At 33.7% G+C, this 19,481-nt stretch overlaps 2 protein-coding genes and 1 pseudogene across 2 annotated transcripts; all 3 read left to right on the forward strand.

Annotated features, from left to right (window-relative positions):
- The first annotated feature begins 57 nt into the window (after positions 1–57).
- LOC120120646 lies at positions 58–716 on the forward strand. Its single transcript, XM_039140227.1, has 2 exons — positions 58–350; positions 430–716. The coding sequence occupies exons 1-2, from the start codon at positions 83–85 to the stop codon at positions 687–689; spliced, it is 528 nt and encodes a 175-aa protein (XP_038996158.1). The 5' UTR covers positions 58–82; the 3' UTR covers positions 690–716.
- A 3,553-nt stretch (positions 717–4,269) lies between these two features.
- Positions 4,270–15,118, forward strand: LOC120120651 (annotated as a pseudogene).
- A 1,524-nt stretch (positions 15,119–16,642) lies between these two features.
- LOC120120644 lies at positions 16,643–17,315 on the forward strand. The gene is made up of 2 exons (XM_039140226.1): positions 16,643–16,961; positions 17,041–17,315. Exons 1-2 carry the CDS (start codon positions 16,682–16,684, stop codon positions 17,298–17,300), a joined length of 540 nt encoding a protein of 179 aa, XP_038996157.1. The 5' UTR covers positions 16,643–16,681; the 3' UTR covers positions 17,301–17,315.
- Positions 17,316–19,481: the final 2,166 nt, after the last annotated feature.

Genomic DNA, 19,481 nt, shown 5'->3' on the forward strand with positions numbered 1-19,481 from the left:
CAGCAATGCCAAAAACCATCAACTTCACCAACAATCTTCCTTGTAGAGCCCTATACTAAATCTTCAAAAATTGACTGTGAATATGGGTTTCACATTTGCATGTCGACTCATGCTACTTGTGGCAGCTGCTTCCATGTTGGGAGTGAGCCATGCCAATAAGGACTGGGGCTCCCCTAAATCAAGCTACACCGGCTGGGGCTGGGGATGGAACTCCACCAACAAGCATCCCTTGAATGAAACTCAAGGACCCCAAAAGATAATCGTTGGTGGATCACAGAACTGGCACTTCGGCTTCAACTACTCCCACTGGGCATTCCAAAATGCACCCTTCTACTTCAATGACACTCTAGGTCAGTTAAAAATGGGAAACTCAGTTATTTATATTTGTTGAAATTAATGAAATGATGTTTTGAAATTGGTTTTTTGCAGTGTTCAAATACGATCCACCGAGCAACAACACGTTCCCTCACAGCGTTTACTTATTCCCCGACCGATGGAGCTACTTGAATTGCAACTTGAAGAGAGCAAAGATGATCGCGAACGCAACCCAAGGAGACGGCGACGGCTTCGAGTTCGTGCTCGACAAGTGGAGCCCCTTTTACTTTGCTTGCGGTGAACGTAACGGCATCCATTGTAAGGCTGGCGGCATGAAGTTCATGGTGGTGCCACTCTTCCGTTTTCATTACTAAACTCTTCGAGATTATCACAGATGAAGATGGACATCCGATGTAATAGATACTAGTGTTTTATTTCACTCTTGTTGACGACATAATGTGTATTGCTCCTTAATATGGTTTGACGAACTACTAGAATTGGTTTATTTTGTGTTGTAAAAATAAGATGAAAGACACGTTGCAGATGCATTCACGTTCAGTTAAAAACTATATTCATGAATAAATTAACCTTTTTAGTTTGTTCCAGATAAAACAAATAATATTACTTGATCATTTAATTTTTAAAGGTTTAAAATATAAAAATGGTATATAAGGGTGTAAATGAATAGAACATTCGATGAATTGTTTAAAAACCATTTGTATAACGTTCGTTTATTAAGTTAAATAAACAGGTAGAATAAAAAAATTATGTTCATTTAATAAAAGAAAGAATACGAACAAAGGTGTGTTCGGTTAGTTTATGTTCACGAAAAAACTCGTTTTTTAGCTCATTTATAAAAGCTCATTTACTTGGTTCTCATTTTCCTATTATTTTTGTACATTTTAAATATGGTTTAATACCAAAATAAGTGCCCAAACTATGTCGTTTTTCCCAAATAGGTGCCTAAACTATTTTTTTACTCATCCAGGTGCCTAACGTTACAAACGTTACTCATTTAGGTGCTCGGGCCATAAACGGTATTAATTTCATCATTAAATGACACGTGTCACGGTAAATTTAAAATTTAAAAAAATATAATTATATTAAAGAAAAACGAAAATATAAATTTTGAAATAAATCCAAAACTTTGAAAACCTTCATTTCAACCCCTAAACTTATGTCAACCGTCACCTTTTGCCGTCGACGAAGCTCCACCCGACCTCCCCTCCCCCGACGACCAAAACCCCTATTAAATCATGACCAATCGACAGTCGATCGACTACAAATCGACATTTTATACTCTGTGAACCCTAGGTTAAAAATCACGATCCCACGCGATTCCAACAGCCAATCGGCGACAAATACTATGGCGTATGAATAGGAGGATGGTATGGGCTATGTTGACATCGGTTGTTGTGGCCGGAAAGGGCAGTGGTGGGTGGTTAAGGTTAGCATTTGGGGATTTTAGGGATTTGGGGGTTATTTTATAATTTAAGAGAAATTAGGGTTTTTATAAATAGAATAAATATTTTAATATTTTTTTTAAAAAAATAAGTTTCAAAATACCATATTGTGACACGTATGACTAGGAGGATGGTATGGGCTACGTTGACGTCGGTTGTTGTGGCCGGAAAGGGCAGTGGTGGGTGGTTAAGGTTAGCATTTGGGGATTTTAGGGATTTGGGGGTTATTTTATAATTTAAGAGAAATTAGGGTTTTTATAAATATAATAAATATTTTAATATTTTTTTTAAAAAAAATAAGTTTCAAAATACCAGATTGTGACACGTATCAAATAACGGTGTAAATTAACGTTGTTGACGGCCCGGGCACCTAAATGGGTAACTTTTATAACGTTAGGTACCTGGATTAGTCAAAAAATAGTTTAGGCACCTATTTGAGAAAAGCAGTATAGTTTGGGCACTTATTTTGGTATTAAGCCTTTAAATATTGGTGAAGCTATAGACTAAATTTTATATGAGGTGAACTTTGGAGTTCAAATTGTGAAGCTTAAAGAATTTAAGGACTAGTGGTGTAATTTTATCCTTTTTCTTTAGCTTGCAAATAAAAGGATAAAAAGAGAGTGTTGGTTGCTTAACATTAAACAAAAATCAAACGAATATATTCACGAACGTTAAACGAACATATTCACGAACATGTTTGCGAATGTTATACGAACAAACACAAACACCTTAAAAAGTAAATAAACAAACTCGAATACGATAGCGAAAATTTAAACGAACGTGAACAGCTTAAAAAAATATAAAGATAACTTTATTCATTTAACCTTGAGGTCGTGGGATCGAGTCCCACGGAGGGCATTTCATAATTCGGAGGTCTCTTACGGAAGTTGCTCTCAACCTGGTATTGGGGGTAGCCTACTATCTTACCTCCCCTTACCCCATACATATGGGAAAAAGGGACAGCCATTTTATTCATTTAAATTCGATTTATTTAAATAAACTTTGTAACTTGAGTTAAATTGCCCTTTACATTCTTTTAGGTCAAATAATCTATGAACCTAACATGTTTAGTCAAATTAACCCCTAAAATTAAAAATGTTTATGGTATCAATACTAAAAGGTATACTTAAATCCTTTGAACCATTCAATTTCGATATTGTTTAAGGGAATTTCAATATTGTATGAACAATATCGATAATACCCCAATAAAATGTAACATCATCTTAAAAATCACAAAAAAAATCTTCTTAATTTTCTCCACCGACTATCTTTTTCCCTCTAGCATTTGAAAGCTCCCCCACCAGTTTTACCAATCAAACAATCATATAATGAATTTATACATCAAATTAAAGCTTGGAGGTAGAAAATTAAGATATGAATTTATACCCGATGAAAATTATCTAAAGAAGCTTCCTAAAACTTAAAACCCTCTAAAGCCTTCAAGTTGCTTCACACCATCCTTCGAAGAAAAGATTGTGTTTTTCTTAAAGTTAATGGGGGTAAATAATTATTCTTTTTTTTATCAATGTGATTGATTTGAATGCCAAGTATTACTATTTTAGTGGTTTGAACTCTAAGGTGGAGGCAGGGCCAATCTTGATTATTTTTTGGCTTGTAATATAAAGTTTCGATTATTTTTTTATTAAATTAAATAAATAGTAATTCATTATAATTTTAAAAAGACTTAAGTGTTCCATTGCCTCTAAACTACACTATTTGTATCAAATTACTTCTAAAGTATTTTTGGGGACGTTTTGCCCCCTCAACTATAAACTGTTACTTAGTTTACCCTAAATCATTAACACTGTTGAAAAAAATTCACAAACTAATCAAAACACGCCACATCATCTCTTAATTTTTATTTTTATCTAAATAAATAAAAATTAATTAATAAAATAAAAAAACATGCCAAAAATACCCCTATTTCCATAACCCTACCACACCTCCACCGTAATTTTTTTTTTGTTATGGTATAGCTTCAATCTCATAAAACCCATCATCAAGCTTAGTCCTATGTTCTTCTCAATCTTCATTATCTTCCTCTTGTTCTTCTCCTTCTTCCTGCTCATCATCGTTTTTCTCCCTGTAGCCTGTAACTGATAGAATCTATCCCACCACCACCATTCCATCACTTAGCTTTTTTTTTGTCTCTTTGTTCATTCATCCTCTTCTTCTCCTTGCTTCTCCGAATCTTCAACAAGTTTGTTGATTTAAAATCATGGAGTTTAGCTATGTTGCACAGAGACGGTAGAGGAAGGGCGTCTCAAGTACCTGAAATGTCTCTGGCACGGGGACGATCGAGGAACGTACCGGGGACGTGCCACGATGGCAGGGTACGATCTAATGATACGGGGACAATTTGGTGCTCGCTGGGGACGTTCGGGGACGATATTTGCAGCTTTGTTCAAAATTTCCAAATCCCCTTTCCAATACTCAGGTACAATCGTCTCTATTTCCCTTTTTGTTGTTTTCATCTGGTTTTCCATGTGCGATGCTGAGAAACTTAGTTGAAGATGCAGAATTGGACGAGTCCATATTTGTTTTGTCTGAGAGCTCTAATAATAAAGGGAAGGAAAAGGTGGAGAAAGAAGAGTGGAAGCCTCCTGAGTCAAAACTCAAGAGCTCGCTAAGTGGGATTAAGATTCAGTAATCGAAGATGAACCAAGAGAATTTTAATTGTTCATTTCCCCCTGTTTCCCATTTGGGTTATTAAAGAACCAAATACTATGGTTAATTAACAATTTTTTTTTAATTAAAATTATTTTTTATTTAAAATGACAAAATGTTTTTGGGTGCCCAATCACACCCTAATCAAAGATTTAGAGAGCAGGTTAATCTCGGAAGATGTTAACAATGTTTGATTTATGTTGTTTAATATTTTTCTAGACTTAATATTATGGTTTCAGTCTTAAGATTTGACACTTTAATATTATGGTTTGATTATGGATTTTATTATTCTATAGTTAATATTATGGGTTGAATCTTGAGATTTGACATTTTAAATATTGTGATTTGTTTATGGATTTTATTGTTATAAATTTAATATTATGGTTTGAGTCTTGATATTTGACTTTATTTATAATTTTTTTATATCTATTTATAATTTTAAAATTATTTTACATATTGTACCCTGCTCTTCCTGTTTCCTGTAATTTTAAAAATTGTTGTTTTATGTCCCGTCCCATTATCCGTCCCCTTATCCATCTCAGTGCAACATATGAGTTTAGTAACTATATCTTATTTTCTTCTTATTGATTTGACTTGAATAAGATAACCTAAAGCAATGTTTCATTATTCTTCTTTGTTTTCGTCTCCGATTGTGTACTCTGACCCTTTTTTTTCTTATTATTCTCTTCCTCTTCATCCTTCAAATCATTGTTAGGGGGCGAATTTATAAAATTTTAAGAAGAAATAAATTTATAAAATTTTAGTGGTGAAAACAAATTTATAGAAAATAAAAAATATATGTATTTAAAATGTATAGAAAATTATAATTTTTAGGGTGAATAATCGTCTTCACCCTCCCTGGTCTAAGTCCATCCCTGTATGGAATAATTGGGTTGGTGGAGAATGTTTGAAGATGTCTTGATGAACCCACCAAGAATGGATGAACACAATTTTTAGTATGAAATAATAAAAGAGTTTATGGTTTTTTAGGTTCTTGAACTGTGTTTTCTTCCCCACCACAAGTTTGTCTGTTGTCGTGAAACAGATTGCGAATTGTCAAAGGGTGCAACTATACGTCAATCTCACGCCAGCAGGACAAATATGAAAGAATCCTTAATAAAGGGAGTACATTGGCTATTAGATCGGTTCATATTGTTGTGAAATTTGGGTTAATTTCCACCAATAACAATTCACCTTGAAAACTATTATCTAGGTGACTAGTGTGAAAACGATTGTACTAAAAATCACCCCAAGGTAGATTCCCAGGAAAGAGGAGGGGTCACAATGGTCTCTCTTAAAACCCACTTTCCTTAGACAGAACTACCAAGACAAGTAATTTTAATAGGACAATAATTAACAACAACTATACCCGACAACAGCTATTAAATAGACATAAAAGAGAACACCAAAATATTTCACTAATAGAGGAAATATTACAAAGAGAGAAAGAATACAAATAGCCTTTAAAATAGAAGAAGGCTTATATTTGTGGGATATAGTTGTTGTTAATTATTGTCCTATTAAAATTACTTGTCTTGGTAGTTCTGTCTAAGGAAAGTGGGTTTTAAGAGAGACCATTGTGACCCCTCCTCTTTCCTGGGAATCTACCTTGGGGTGATTTTTAGTACAATCGTTTTCACACTAGTCACCTAGATAATAGTTTTCAAGGTGAATTGTTATTGGTGAAAATTAACCCAAATTTCACAACAATTGGTATCAGAGCTCTTGGTTTATTTTAGTATGCTCTGTGGTTGCGGCTTAGGCTGATCTTCCACATCAGAAAAATTTCCTTGGGATAATTGACATTTCGCATTGGCAGCTATTAAATAGAATTTGTAGCAGAAATGGCAGACGCTTCTTCATCTTCAATTTTGGCAAGAAATACTGTGACAAATGTTAGATTTGCAGTTGAGATTTTTGATGGCACCGGTCATTTCGGCATGTGGCAAAGCGAGGTTCTAGATGCCCTATTTCAGCAGGGTCTGGACATTGCTATTGAAGGAAAGAAACCAGATGATATTGAGGAGAAAGAATGGAAGAGGATCAATAGAATGGCATGTGGTACTATTCGATCGTGTCTTTCTAGAGAGCAGAAGTATGCATTTTCTAAGGAAACTTCTGCAAGTAAATTATGGAAGGCACTGGAGGAGAAATTTTTGAAGAAAAGCGGTCAGAACAAACTCTACATGAAAAAGAGATTGTTCCGCTTCAACTATATACCAGGTACCACTATGAATGATCACATCACTAGCTTTAATCAGCTGGTGAATGATCTGATGAATATGGACGTGACTTTTGAAGACGAAGATCTGGCTCTGATGTTGATGGGATCACTTCCTGATGAGTTTGAGTATCTTGAAACTACTATACTTCATAGGAAGGTTGATGTGTCTCTCAGTGAAGTAACTGCTGCCTTGTATAGTTATGAATTGAGAAAGAAAGACAAACAAGAAAACACAACACATATGATTTGTAGTATATAATTATAAAGGTATAAATTTAAAACGTGTTTTATACTAATGTGGAGTTGGAGATGACCAATTGAAAAAGTGTCAACGATTTTGACAAAATGTGAAGTCGTGAAATGAAAACATTCGTTGCATCATCCTTCTTTCCAATTTCCTCGTCTACCAAAAATGAAAAAAAGGCTCAATTTGGCAGATTCCCACCATTTTTCTACCTTCTTCCCCCACTATATAAGTCCCGTAGCTAGCCAATGCCAAAAACCATCAACTTCACAAACAATCTTCCTAGTAGAGCCCTATACCAAATCTTCAACATTCCCTATGAAATCGTGACCGATCGACGGTCAATCGACTACGAATCAACATTTTATACTATGTGAATCCTAGGTTGAAAATCACGATCCCACGTGATTCCAACGGCCAATCGACGACAAATACAGTGGCGTATAACTAGGAGGATGGTAGGGGATACGTTGACGTTGGTTCTTGTGGCCGAAAAGGGCGGCGACGAGTGATTAAGGTTAGTATTTGGGGATTTTAGGGATTTAGGGGTTATTTTATAATTTAAGATAAATTAGAGTTTTTTTATAAATATAATAGTATTTTTAATATTAAAAAAAATCAAAATATCAGATTGTGACACGTGTCACATAACAGTGTAAATTAATGTCGCTAACGGCCCAGTCACCTAAATGGGCAACGTTTGTAACGTTAGGCGTCTGGATGAGTCAAAAAATAGTTTAGGCTCCTATTTGGGAAAAGCGGTATAGTTTGGGCACTTATTTTGGTATTAAGCCTTTAAATATTGGTGAAGTTATATACTAAATTTAATATAAGGTGAACTTTGGAGTTCAAATTGTAAAGATTAAGAAATATAAGGACTAGTGGCATAATTTCATCATTTTTCTTTGGCTTGAAAATAAAAGGATAAAAAGAGAGTGTTGGTTGTTTAACATTAAACAAAAAATCAAACAAATATGTTCATGATACGAACATATTCACGAACATGTTCGCGAATGTTATACGAACAAACACGAACACCTTAAAAAATAAATAAACGAACTCGAATACGATACCAAAAATTTAAACGACTAGGAACACTTTAAAAAAACACAAAGATAACTTTATTCGTTCAAATTCGATTTATTTACATAAACTTTGTAAGTTGAGTTAAATTGCCCCTTAAATTTTTTTTAGGTCAAATAATTTATGAATCTAACATGTTTAGTCAAATTGACCTATAAAGTTTTTTTAGTCAAATTAACCCCTAAAATTAAAAATGTTGATGGTATCAATACTAAAAGGTATACTAAAATCTTTTGAACTATTCAATTTCGATATTGTTTAAGGGAGTTTCAATATTATATGAACAATATCGATAATACCCAATAAAATGTACTATCATATTAAAAATCACAAAAAAAATATTCTTACTTAATTTTCACCAACTACTATCTTTTTCTCTCTTGCATTTGAAACCTCTCCCATCATTTTTACCAATCAAACAATCATATAATAAATTTATACATCAAATTAAAGCTTGGAGGAAGAAAATTAAGATATGGATTTAGAACATGTAAACACAATAAAAATTATCTAAAGAAGCTTCCTAAAACTTAAAACCTCTAAAGCCTTCAAGTAGCTTCACACTATCCTTTGAAGAAAAGATGATGTGTTTTTCTTAAAGTTCATGGAGTGTAAATAATGATTCTTATTTTTTTTATCAATGTGATTGATTTGAATGCTAAGGATTACTATTTTAGTGGTTTAAACTCTAAGGTGGAGGCAGGGCTAATATTAATTATTTTCTGGCTTGTAATTATTAAATTAAACAAATAGTAAGTCATTACAATTTTAAAAAGACTTATGTTGAGTTAATCGATTAACGAAATAGCAAAGAGGGGGGTGAATTGGCAATAAAAATTTTGGTGGAAGCTTTTGCAGAAAATAGAAAATAATTGCACAACGATTTAGAGTGGTTCTACTTTCTCAACCAAAGTCTACGTCCACTACCTTAGCTATCCACACTAAGGATTTTCCACAAATTCACTAAATTGTCTTTCTTTTGAGGACAAAGAGTAACCTTACTAATCCTTCAAGAATTATACCTCAAATTCTTGAGAACACTCTCTCCCAAAGAGAACAATACAAAATTTGCAAACTTTCAGAAAAACCTCACAAGGCAATGTGTTTGCACAATTCTAGAACAAGAAAAGAACACTCAAATATGATTACAAATGAGCACAATATGTGCTTTCTCTCTTGTTTCTCAATGGCTTCAGAACTTGTTTAAATACACATTGGATTGATTCTAACCGTTGTGAATCATTTGGATGTTGTTAGAGCCGTTGTAGTGTGAAAACTCTCTTGAAAAAGGCTGCTGGGAGCGTGGGGTATCGGTACCTCTTTAATGGGTATCGGTACCTGCAGTGTAAAATTCAAATATTTCAACCGTTAAATGACCAGGGGTATCGGTACCCATAAGGGGGTATCGGTACCCATAGGGCATTTTGTTTTTCTCGGAGCCAAAACTTGCATATGGGTATCGGTACCATATGTGGTGTATTGGTACTCATTGGGCAATATGTTTTTCTCGGAGCCAAAATTTGGCATAGGGGTATGTGTACACCCTATGAGTTATCGTTATCTCCCTATTTAATATTTATTTTTGGCTCGATTAAGGCTTGAAATACTTTGTAAAATTGTTTCAAAAATATTTTAAGATAAAAACACAATTTTACACTTAAGTAAGGATTGAAATTGACATTTGAAAAACTTGGAGTAATATTTTGATATTCGAATAATTTAATCAAATATACTTTAAAAATTATTATAAAATCTTAAAATCAAATAACACTTAATTTGTTATATCGAAACATCAAAATGTTTTCAACAACTTAAATGTCCCATTTCCCCCTGTACTACACCGTTTGTACTAATTTGTCCCCTAAAGTATTTTTGGGACGTTTTGCCCCTTAATTGTAAATCGTTACCTAGTTTACCCCAAATCGTTAACACTATTAAAAAAATTCACGGACCAATCAAAACACGCCACATCATCTCTTAATTTTTATTTTCTTTATCTAAATAAATAAAAATCAACTAATAAAATAAAATAAACAACATACCAAAAAATACCCCTATTTCCCCAACCCCATTACACCTCCACTGTAATTTTTTTTTTTGGTTTTGGTATAGCTTCAATCTCATAAAACCCATAATCAAGCTTAGTCCTATGTTATTATTCTTCATCTTCATTATCTTCATCTTGTTCTTCTCCTTCTTCCTTATCATCTTCGTTTTTATCCCCGTAGCCTGTAACCGATAAAATCTGTCCCACCACCACCATTCCATAACTTAGCTTTTTTATTGATTTTTGTCTCTTTGTTCATTCATCCTCTTCTTCTCCTTGCTTCTCTGAATCTTCAGCAAGTTTGTTGATTTAAAACCATGGAGTTTAGTAATTATATCTTATTTTCTTCTTATTGATTTGACTTGAATAAGAAAACCCAAAGCAATGTGCTATAATATTGAAACGAAGATTATCAGCAAAAAAATAAACATGATCGAAAAAGGAAAAACAAAGAACCCCAGGATTTACGTGGAAAACCCAAAAGGGAAAAACCACGGCAGATGAGAAGAACATCTCCATTCCATCACTTAGCTTTTTTTATTATTTTTTGCTTTAGATGCAACTTGCTGGTCAATGATTTTTGCATGCAAAGTTGCTCCAATTTCGCCCATAAAGATGCATTTGTTTTTTTTATTTCAACACATCCTGTAAAATTTGATTTGATAAGTGCAAACGAACCTGGGAAATAACTTCACAATCCTTACGCTTTTTCTCATTCGTCCATTGTGTTATCGGCTTCTCATCAAATCCTTCTATTGCATAGTTGAGACCTAACTCTACAAGAACATCTCAAATCTTCACCTGCCATAGCGAGAACCTAGTGTTTCAATCCAACAGTGGAATATCATACTTCATTGTTGCCATAATCTTGAATCTAAAACTCTGATACCAATTTGTTATAATATCGGAACGATGATTATCGGTAAACAAATAAACATGATCAAAAAAGAAAAACAAAGAACACCAAGATTTACGTGGAAAACCCAAAAGGGAAAAACCACGAGCAGAGGAAAGAATTTCACTAATATGAAGGAAGAAAATAAAAGAGGTTTTTGGTGAAAGAAAAAAACTTGATATCTAACCCTGACCCTTAGTTTCTATTTATAGGGATAGATACTTGATTACAAAAGAAAACTAAATAAGGTAGAAATCTAATTTAATAAAGTTTTCTACTTTTAATCAAATTGGGTTTCCTACCTTCCCAATTTTTATATATTAATTAATTTGTGCCACTTTGAATTCGAGTCAAACTCTAACACAATGTTTCCTTATTCATCTTTGTTTTCGTCTCTGAATGTTTACTCTTTGACCCTTTCATTTTCTTATTCTTCTCTTTCTCTTCATCCCTTAAATCATTGTTCCTCATAGAAACCACCACTGGGAACTACTAATCTCAGCTTAATATGAACTCAACGATTTCCATCTCTTCAGGAAAGCCACCATTCACAACAATTCTTTGAGGATTTCCCATCTGGGTACTATTAAGCCCAAGCCCAAAATCATTTTTTCCTCACGAACTCGGATCCCGTCTTTGCTCCTTTATGGTAACATTTCTTTGAATTTAAAACATTCAAAAATTGCAGAAACAATGATGGAAGAACAACTTAGAGTTGTAAAATCAAAAAGAGAAAAAGAAATGAACCATTTTGTTTATATCGACCTGTAACGACAATCGTAAGGTGAAACAATGAATCTCCTGAGCTTGACACGGTGGTTGCTTCTAGCACCGAGCGAAGGAAGTATTCTGGTGGATAGACTGTAATGGCTAAAATCTCTTAAGAGATGTTCAATCTCTTCTTGCCCACACACAAGTGTTGTAATTTTTATGAAAATACATTGAAGCCATTGTACATAAATCAAAGGAGGCTGTGACGGTGGAGATGAGGAAAAGAAGGTGGAGGCATGGTGGGGTTAGGGTTCAGGAATAAGGGGTATTTTTGGTATGTTGTTTACTTTATTTTATTAATTGATTTTTATTTATTTAGATAAAAAAATAAAAAAAACAAGAGATGACATGGCATGTTTTGATTGGTATGTGAAATTTTTTTAACTGTGTTAACGATTTGGGATAAATGGAGTAATGATTTATAGTTGATGGGGAAAAACGTCCAAAAAATACTTTGGGGGCAACTCGGTATAAATGATATAGTTCAGGGGCCAATGGGGCATTTAAGCCTTTTAAAAATGTCAAAACATATTTAAGCATATAAATACTTACAAAAAAAACATCGCCTTCGAGAATTTTTTCAATATCAATTTTTTCAACATATTTTTCTCAATATATAACATAGCTAGCACATTCAATCTTTCTTGTGATATTGTAGACCTCAAGAAATTTTTTAATAATTTCAGCTTTGAAAATTTTCTTTCTGTGAATGCTACCGTCACTGACATTTGGCAAACTCAAGAATTTTAAGCACCGATATGAACACATTTGGCAAAGTCAAGTGCAACACTTTCATTTCAGAAGAAAAAAAAGTCACTGCATCAACATCTGACAAATTATTATGAGAAAAATAATCTTAAAATTATTACAACATTCTCTTAATTTATTATTATTCAATGACTTTAACCTTATAGAATCAATTAAAAATCCAAAACAATTTTCAAAAATCTTTAAACGCTAAGTCTATCTTTCAAAGAAGCAATTTCCGTATCAACAACAACAAAAAATAATTAACTCTAAATGAATCATCTACTGATTACATTTCTTCGTCATGATCATTCTCATCAAATTGTCTTTTTCTAAAAATACGATGCTCAGTCAAAAAAAATTGGCTAAACTTCCAATGCAAGACTTTTGGCAATTTTATACTAGTTTTGAACCCTTTATTTATATAGTTTTCAAAATATGACATTACAACTTCCAACTCCTTTATAGTAGGATTAATGAACATTGATTTAAATTGCAATTTCTTACTCACCATGTTGAAAGCAAACACAATATAATACCAAATAACCATTCCAAGTAAGAATTCAAGGCACTAGCTACACTTTCAACTTTACTTTTTGCTTTAGCATCATTACCACAAGATTCATATAATTGCAACAAAGTTAACCTTATTTTAGGAGCATAGTGTTTAATAACTTTGACACTTTTAATTCGATTTTTCATCAAGTATCAGATAAAGATTTCACAGTTTCTGAAATATTATCACATAAAATTTTTCACCTTTTGGTAAAACTTGCGAACAATGAATATATACGTTGCACAATCCCAAATAATTAAATAGATTTAACAGAAGAATGTATCATGAAACCATTCTCAAATAATCTACTCTGTTTTAAAATGTAAATCAAGTGTTTTTTATTCTGGTAAATGAGGTGGTACATTGCTTGAAGAAAAGAATCTGTTCTACAAGGAAACATGTTTTATGCTTTATTTTGTTTCTCTTTGTAAAGAATGATAAAGAAAGGGCAGGCTTTTTATGGGATTTCTGGCTTTATATTTTTTTCTTATACATGATACAATCTACAAGCATTTTAATCCAGAGAATTTGTTTCTTATATAATATAATTGTATTCCCTTTATTTGCTGGTCACTTAGGATATTAGAAACTTACCTCTAGTTGTGGATCCCTGACTGGAAAAATGTTAAAATATTAGTACAAGGAAGGTTGTCGAGAGCCTTAAGCCTTAAGCCTTTTTCCCTCATTATAGGAGGAAGGGGAGGCGTTGTGGGGCTTGGCGTTTGTCCTGTTTGTAATTAAATTTATGAGTTACCGTGCATTACATTACTGCCATTTTGCCCCCAGATGCTTGTTCTTTTATCTATACTTTTGCTATAGGAGTTCTGTATCCGAGTTGTGCAGTCAGTTTCTCTGATTGCCAAAGCTCGAGTTCATAAAATTCGAACTTGCTTTTGGAGGAAAGGATTAAGTTTCAGTGAATTATATAGTCTGTAGATACTCTCCAACGGGGAACAGACTTACATATTTTGTCTTGAATGAGCTTTCATTGAACTGGATCTTTTTTTGCTTCTCTTTTCTGGTGTCGACAGGCAGTTGTATTTTGCAATTCTGGAACTATTCCTCAGGACCGAAGCCATGCAAGTGCCCCATGTGTGCTTGCAAGATTATTAATTTAATGCCAGAGGCATCTTTGCAACAACCACAGGACCAGGAAGTTACTCTGGTGCTTAAAAATGTACAGAGGTATAACCTTCGATTTATTCAGGTATTTTCTGCTAAAATTTACTCTTCTCTAGACTTCAGTAAACATATATCCAAGTGATTTGTGGTTGTGATATGGAGTTTTCCCTCTTCCCTTTCACATGCATGACTCTAACATTATGGCTCTGGCATTGCCTTGGAAGTGAATTAGTGAAGAGTGTCATTGTTTTTAATTTGTCCGAACAGTCATCATCCTTCTTGGTTATTGTTTATTAATCTTAGATTACAACTGTAATATATAAATCTTTTGTTCTACTGCGAGCAGGCCAAGAACATTTCCTTCCTTCTCTTCTTAGCAGAAAGTGCGTCAGTTACCATTCTTCATGAAGAGACTGTTCCTGGGGTTGAGGATCCTGATCTTAACACTGCATGTATTGCTGAGAATCGCCTTTTTGCAGTTAAGCTGATTCAATTTTATCAGAATTTTATTTTTTTTAGAAGTAACTTTTAAAGCTATACTATCTGTCGTGTTTGCAGATGGTGTTTAAGTATCATCTACAGAGCTACACCGTTTGATTTCCTTCCGACAGGTAGTCTTTTTCCCGAGAAATACCCATCATTCATAGGAGTTGATTGGATGGTCATTGTAATATATATCCATAGGGGTCACAATTAGGAGATGTATGCTAGTCAGCAGACACAATCAGATACATTAGTAATATTTTCTTTAATGTTTTGCAGGTGGTGCTGGAATCGGAAGAGTGTTTGATTTCTCCGCCATTATTTTGGTACTCATCCAGCGTTTGGTAGGCCTCTATCGCAGAAGACGACTTACGCAGCGTGTGAGGCAGGCAGCAGCCATGGAACTTTTACAGGGTGGAAATTAATTTCTATGGTTAGCAATAAATGTTTACGTCTTTCCCGTTGCCTTCAACTGAAAATAGCTGTAAATGTGAATCATGTGAAGAAAATTACAGTAGGTTTTGTAAATAAAAGACATAAATTACATTAGATCTAAATTGATATTTAAGGAGTAAAAAATATATACTTAAAAAAAAGGTGAAGGATGTACCAGAAAAAACAAACATTAGGTCTATTGCTCTATCCAATATCCATATCAATGTTGAACCCATAAAGATTGGGATACTGGGCTAGGGCTAAAGGTCCATCTATTTTTTAGGATATTGGATTATCCGAATTTGAGATTTTTTTGATCCGTATCTGATTCGATTATCCAAAAAATTTCGGATATCCGAAATAAAAAATCGGACCGGATATCCATAAATTTGGATCGGATCACTGGATAAACAGATCGGATAGCAGCTACTTTTATTTTTATGGTATATGCATATGGAACCAGGGATGAACCTAAAGTTTTATGTTAGGGGCAAACTTATAAAATTTTAAGAAGAAATAAGTTTATAAAATTTTAGTGGTGAAAACAAATTTATAGAAAATAGAAAAAATATTTAAAATATATAGAAAATTATAATTTTTAGGGTGGATAATCGTCTTCACCCTCCCGGTCTAGGTCCATCCCTGTGTGGAATAATAAATGTATAGTGAGAGATTATATGAATCTTATGGCCGGTGAGCCGAAAAAACGAGTTGGCGTCGGTTAAATGGGTTGGTGGAGAATGTTTGAAGATGTCTTGATGAACCCACCAAGAATGGATGAACACAATTTGTTAGTATGAAATAATAAAGGACTAATGTTATGTTTTTTAGGTTCTTGAACTGTGTTTTCTTCCCCACCACAAGTTTGTCTGTTGACGTGAAACAGATTGCGAATTGTCAGAGGGTGCAACTATACGTCAATCTCACGCCAGCAGGACAATATGAAAGAGTCCTTAATAAAGGGAGTACATTGGCTATTAGATCGGTTCATATGATTTATAGTATATAATTATAAAGGTATAAATTTAAAACGTGTTTAAATGTTTATTAGTTTGAACTCATTGAATAATATGTGGTAAAAAGGAATATAATTATCATTAGAAATTCGGGTTTTAGCAGTTACATTTATAAGGTATATATATGTTGTTAATGATTATGAAAGATTTTTAACAGATATTACGTTATAATCACTCTATGCTATTAAAAAAATCAACAATAAAAATCGGATGGCTTAGAAAGTAGGTTAAGTTTAAGAGTTTATTTTGAATATAACAAAAAGTAGAAAGGGCTTATTTAGTAATATTAACCTCTAGTGGCAAAAGACCCAATCATATAGAAATAATATATTTTGTATTAATGTGGAGTTGGAGAGGACCAATTGAAAAAGCGTCAACGACTCCGACAAATGTGAAGTCGTGAAATGAAAACATTCGTTGCATCATCCTTCTTTCCAATTTCCTCGTCTACCAAAAACGAAAAAAAGGCTCAATTTGGCAGATTCCCACCATTTTTCTACCTTCTTCCCCCACTATATAAGCCCCATAACCAGCCAATGCCAAAAACCATCAACTTCACCAACAATCTTCCTTGTAGAGCCCTATACTAAATCTTCAAAAATTGACTGTGAAAATGGGTTTCACATTTGCATGTCGACTCATGCTACTCGTGGCAGCTGCTTCCATGTTGGGAGTGAGCCATGCCAATAAGGACTGGGGCTCCCCTAAATCAAGCTACACCGGCTGGGGCTGGGGCTGGGGCTGGGGATGGAACTCCACCAACAAGCATCCCTTGAATGAAACTCAAGGACCCCAAAAGATGATCGTTGGTGGATCACAGAACTGGCACTTCGGCTTCAACTACTCCCAGTGGGCATTCCAAAATGCACCCTTCTACTTCAATGACACTCTAGGTCAGTTAAAAATGGGAAGCTCAGTTATTTATATTTGTTGAAATTAATGAAATGATGTTTTGAAATTGGTTTTTTGCAGTGTTCAAATACGATCCACCGAGCAACAACACGTTCCCTCACAGCGTTTACTTATTCCCCGACCGATGGAGCTACTTGAATTGCAACTTGAAGAGAGCAAAGATGATCGCAAACGCAACCCAAGGCGACGGCGACGGCTTCGAGTTCGTGCTCGACAAGTGGAGCCCCTTTTACTTTGCTTGCGGTGAACGTAACGGCATCCATTGTAAGGCTGGCGGCATGAAGTTCATGGTGGTGCCACTCTTCCGTTTTCATTACTAAACTCTTGGAGATTATCACAGATGAAGATGGACATCCGATGTAATAGATACTAGTGTTTTATTTCACCCTTGTTGACGACATTAATGTCTGATAGTTTCTTAATATGGTTTGACGAACTACTAGAATTGGTTTATTTTGTGTTGTAAAAATAAGATGAAAGACACGTTGCAGATGCATTCACGTCCAGTTAAAAACTATATTCATGAATAAATTAACCTTTTTAGTTTGTTACAGATAAAACAAATAATATTACTTTGATCATTTAATTTTTAAAGGTTTAAAATATAGAAAGGTATATAAGGGTGTAAATGAATAGAACATTCGATGAATTGTTTAAAAACTTTTTGTATAACGTTCGTTTATTAAGTTAAATAAACGGGTATGAATAAAAAAATTGTGTTCATTTAATAAAAAAAAGAATACAAACAATTAAAGGTGTGTTTGGTTAGTTTATGTTCACGAAAAAACTCGTTTCTCAGCTCATTTATAAAAGCTCATTTACTTGGTTCTCATTTTCCTGTTATTGTTGTACATTTTAAATATGGTTTAATACCAAAATAAGTGCTCAAACTATACCGTTTTTTCCAAATAGGTGCCTAAACTATTTTTTGACTCATCCAGGTGTCTAACGTTACAAACGTTACTCATTTAGGTGCTCGAGCCATAAAAGATATTAATTTCATCATTAAATGACACGTGTCACACTCTGGTAAATTTAAAATTTTAAAAATATAATTATATTAAAGAAAAACGAAAACATAAATTTTGAAATAAATCTAAAACTTTGAAAACCTTCATTTCAACCCCTAAACTTATGTCAACCGTCTCTTTTTGCCGTCGACGAAGCTCCACCCGGCCTCTCCTCCCCCGACGACCAAAACCCCTATTAAATCATGATCGATCGACAGTCGATCGACTACGAATCGACATTTTATACTCTGTGAACCCTAGGTTGAAAATCACGATCTCACGCGATTCCAACGGCCAATCGGCGGCAAATACTATGGCGTATGACTAGGAGGATGGTAGGGACTACGTTGATGTCGGTTGTTGTGGTTTGAAAGGGCAGCACCGGGTGGTTAAGGTTAGCATTTGAGGATTTTAGGGAGTTGGGGATTATTTTATAATTTAAGAGAAATTAGAGTTTTTTTTATAAATATAATAAATATTTTAATATTTTTTTAAAAATAAGTTTCAAAATACCAGATCAGATTGTGACACGTATCAAATAACGGTGTAAATTAGCGCTGTTGACGGCCCAGGTACCTAAATGGGTAATGTTTGTAACGTTAGGCATCTAGATGAGTCAAAAAATAGTTCATGCACCTATTTGAGAAAAACAGTATAGTTTGGGCACTTATTTTGGTATTAAGCCTTTAAATATTGGTGAAGCTATAGACTAAATTTAATATTAGGTGAACTTTGGAGATTAATATTGTGAAGCTTAAGGAATTTAAGGACTAGTGGTGTAATTTTATCCTTTTTCTTTAGCTTGCAAATAAAAGGATAAAAAGAGATTGTTGGTTGCTTAACTTTAAATAAAAATCAAACGAATATGTTCATGAACGTTAAACGAACATATTCACAAACATGTTCGCGAATGTTTTACGAACAAACACGAACACCTTAAAAAGTTAATAAACGAACTCGAATACGATACGAAAAGTTTAAACGAACAGGAACACCTTAAAAACCACAAAGATAACTTTATTCATTTAAATTCGATTTATTTACATAAACTTTATAACTTGAGTTAAATTGCCCCTTGCATTCTTTTAGGTCAAATAATCTATGAACCTAACATGTTTAGTCAAATTGACCCCTAAAATTAAAAATGATGATGGTATCGATACTAACAGGTATACTTAAATCCTTTGAACCAATCAATTTCGATATTGTTTAAGGGAATTTCAATATTGTATGAATAATAACGATAATACCCTAATAAAATGTAACATCATATTAAAAATCACAAAAAAATCTTCTTAATTTTCACCACTGACTATCTTTTTCCCTCTAGCATTTGAAAGCTCCCCCACCAGTTTTACCAATCAAACAATCATATAATGAATTTATACATCAAATTAAAGCTTGGAGGTAGAAAATTAAGATATGAATTTATACTCGATGAAAATTATCTAAAGAAGCTTCCTAAAACTTAAAACCCTCTAAAGCCTTCAA

This window comes from Hibiscus syriacus, unplaced genomic scaffold (assembly GCF_006381635.1).
Source record: "Hibiscus syriacus cultivar Baekdansim isolate YM2019G1 unplaced genomic scaffold, ASM638163v2 tig00110343_pilon, whole genome shotgun sequence".
Taxonomy (NCBI): Eukaryota; Viridiplantae; Streptophyta; class Magnoliopsida; order Malvales; family Malvaceae; genus Hibiscus; species Hibiscus syriacus.

Coding starts and splice junctions, on each gene's coding strand:
- LOC120120644 (XM_039140226.1), top strand. CDS start 16,682: ATGGGTTTCACATTTGCATGTCGACTCATGCTACTCGTGGCAGCTGCT. Junction 16,962..17,040: donor CTACTTCAATGACACTCTAG/GTCAGTTAAAAA, acceptor GGTTTTTTGCAG/TGTTCAAATACGATCCACCG.
- LOC120120646 (XM_039140227.1), top strand. CDS start 83: ATGGGTTTCACATTTGCATGTCGACTCATGCTACTTGTGGCAGCTGCT. Junction 351..429: donor CTACTTCAATGACACTCTAG/GTCAGTTAAAAA, acceptor GGTTTTTTGCAG/TGTTCAAATACGATCCACCG.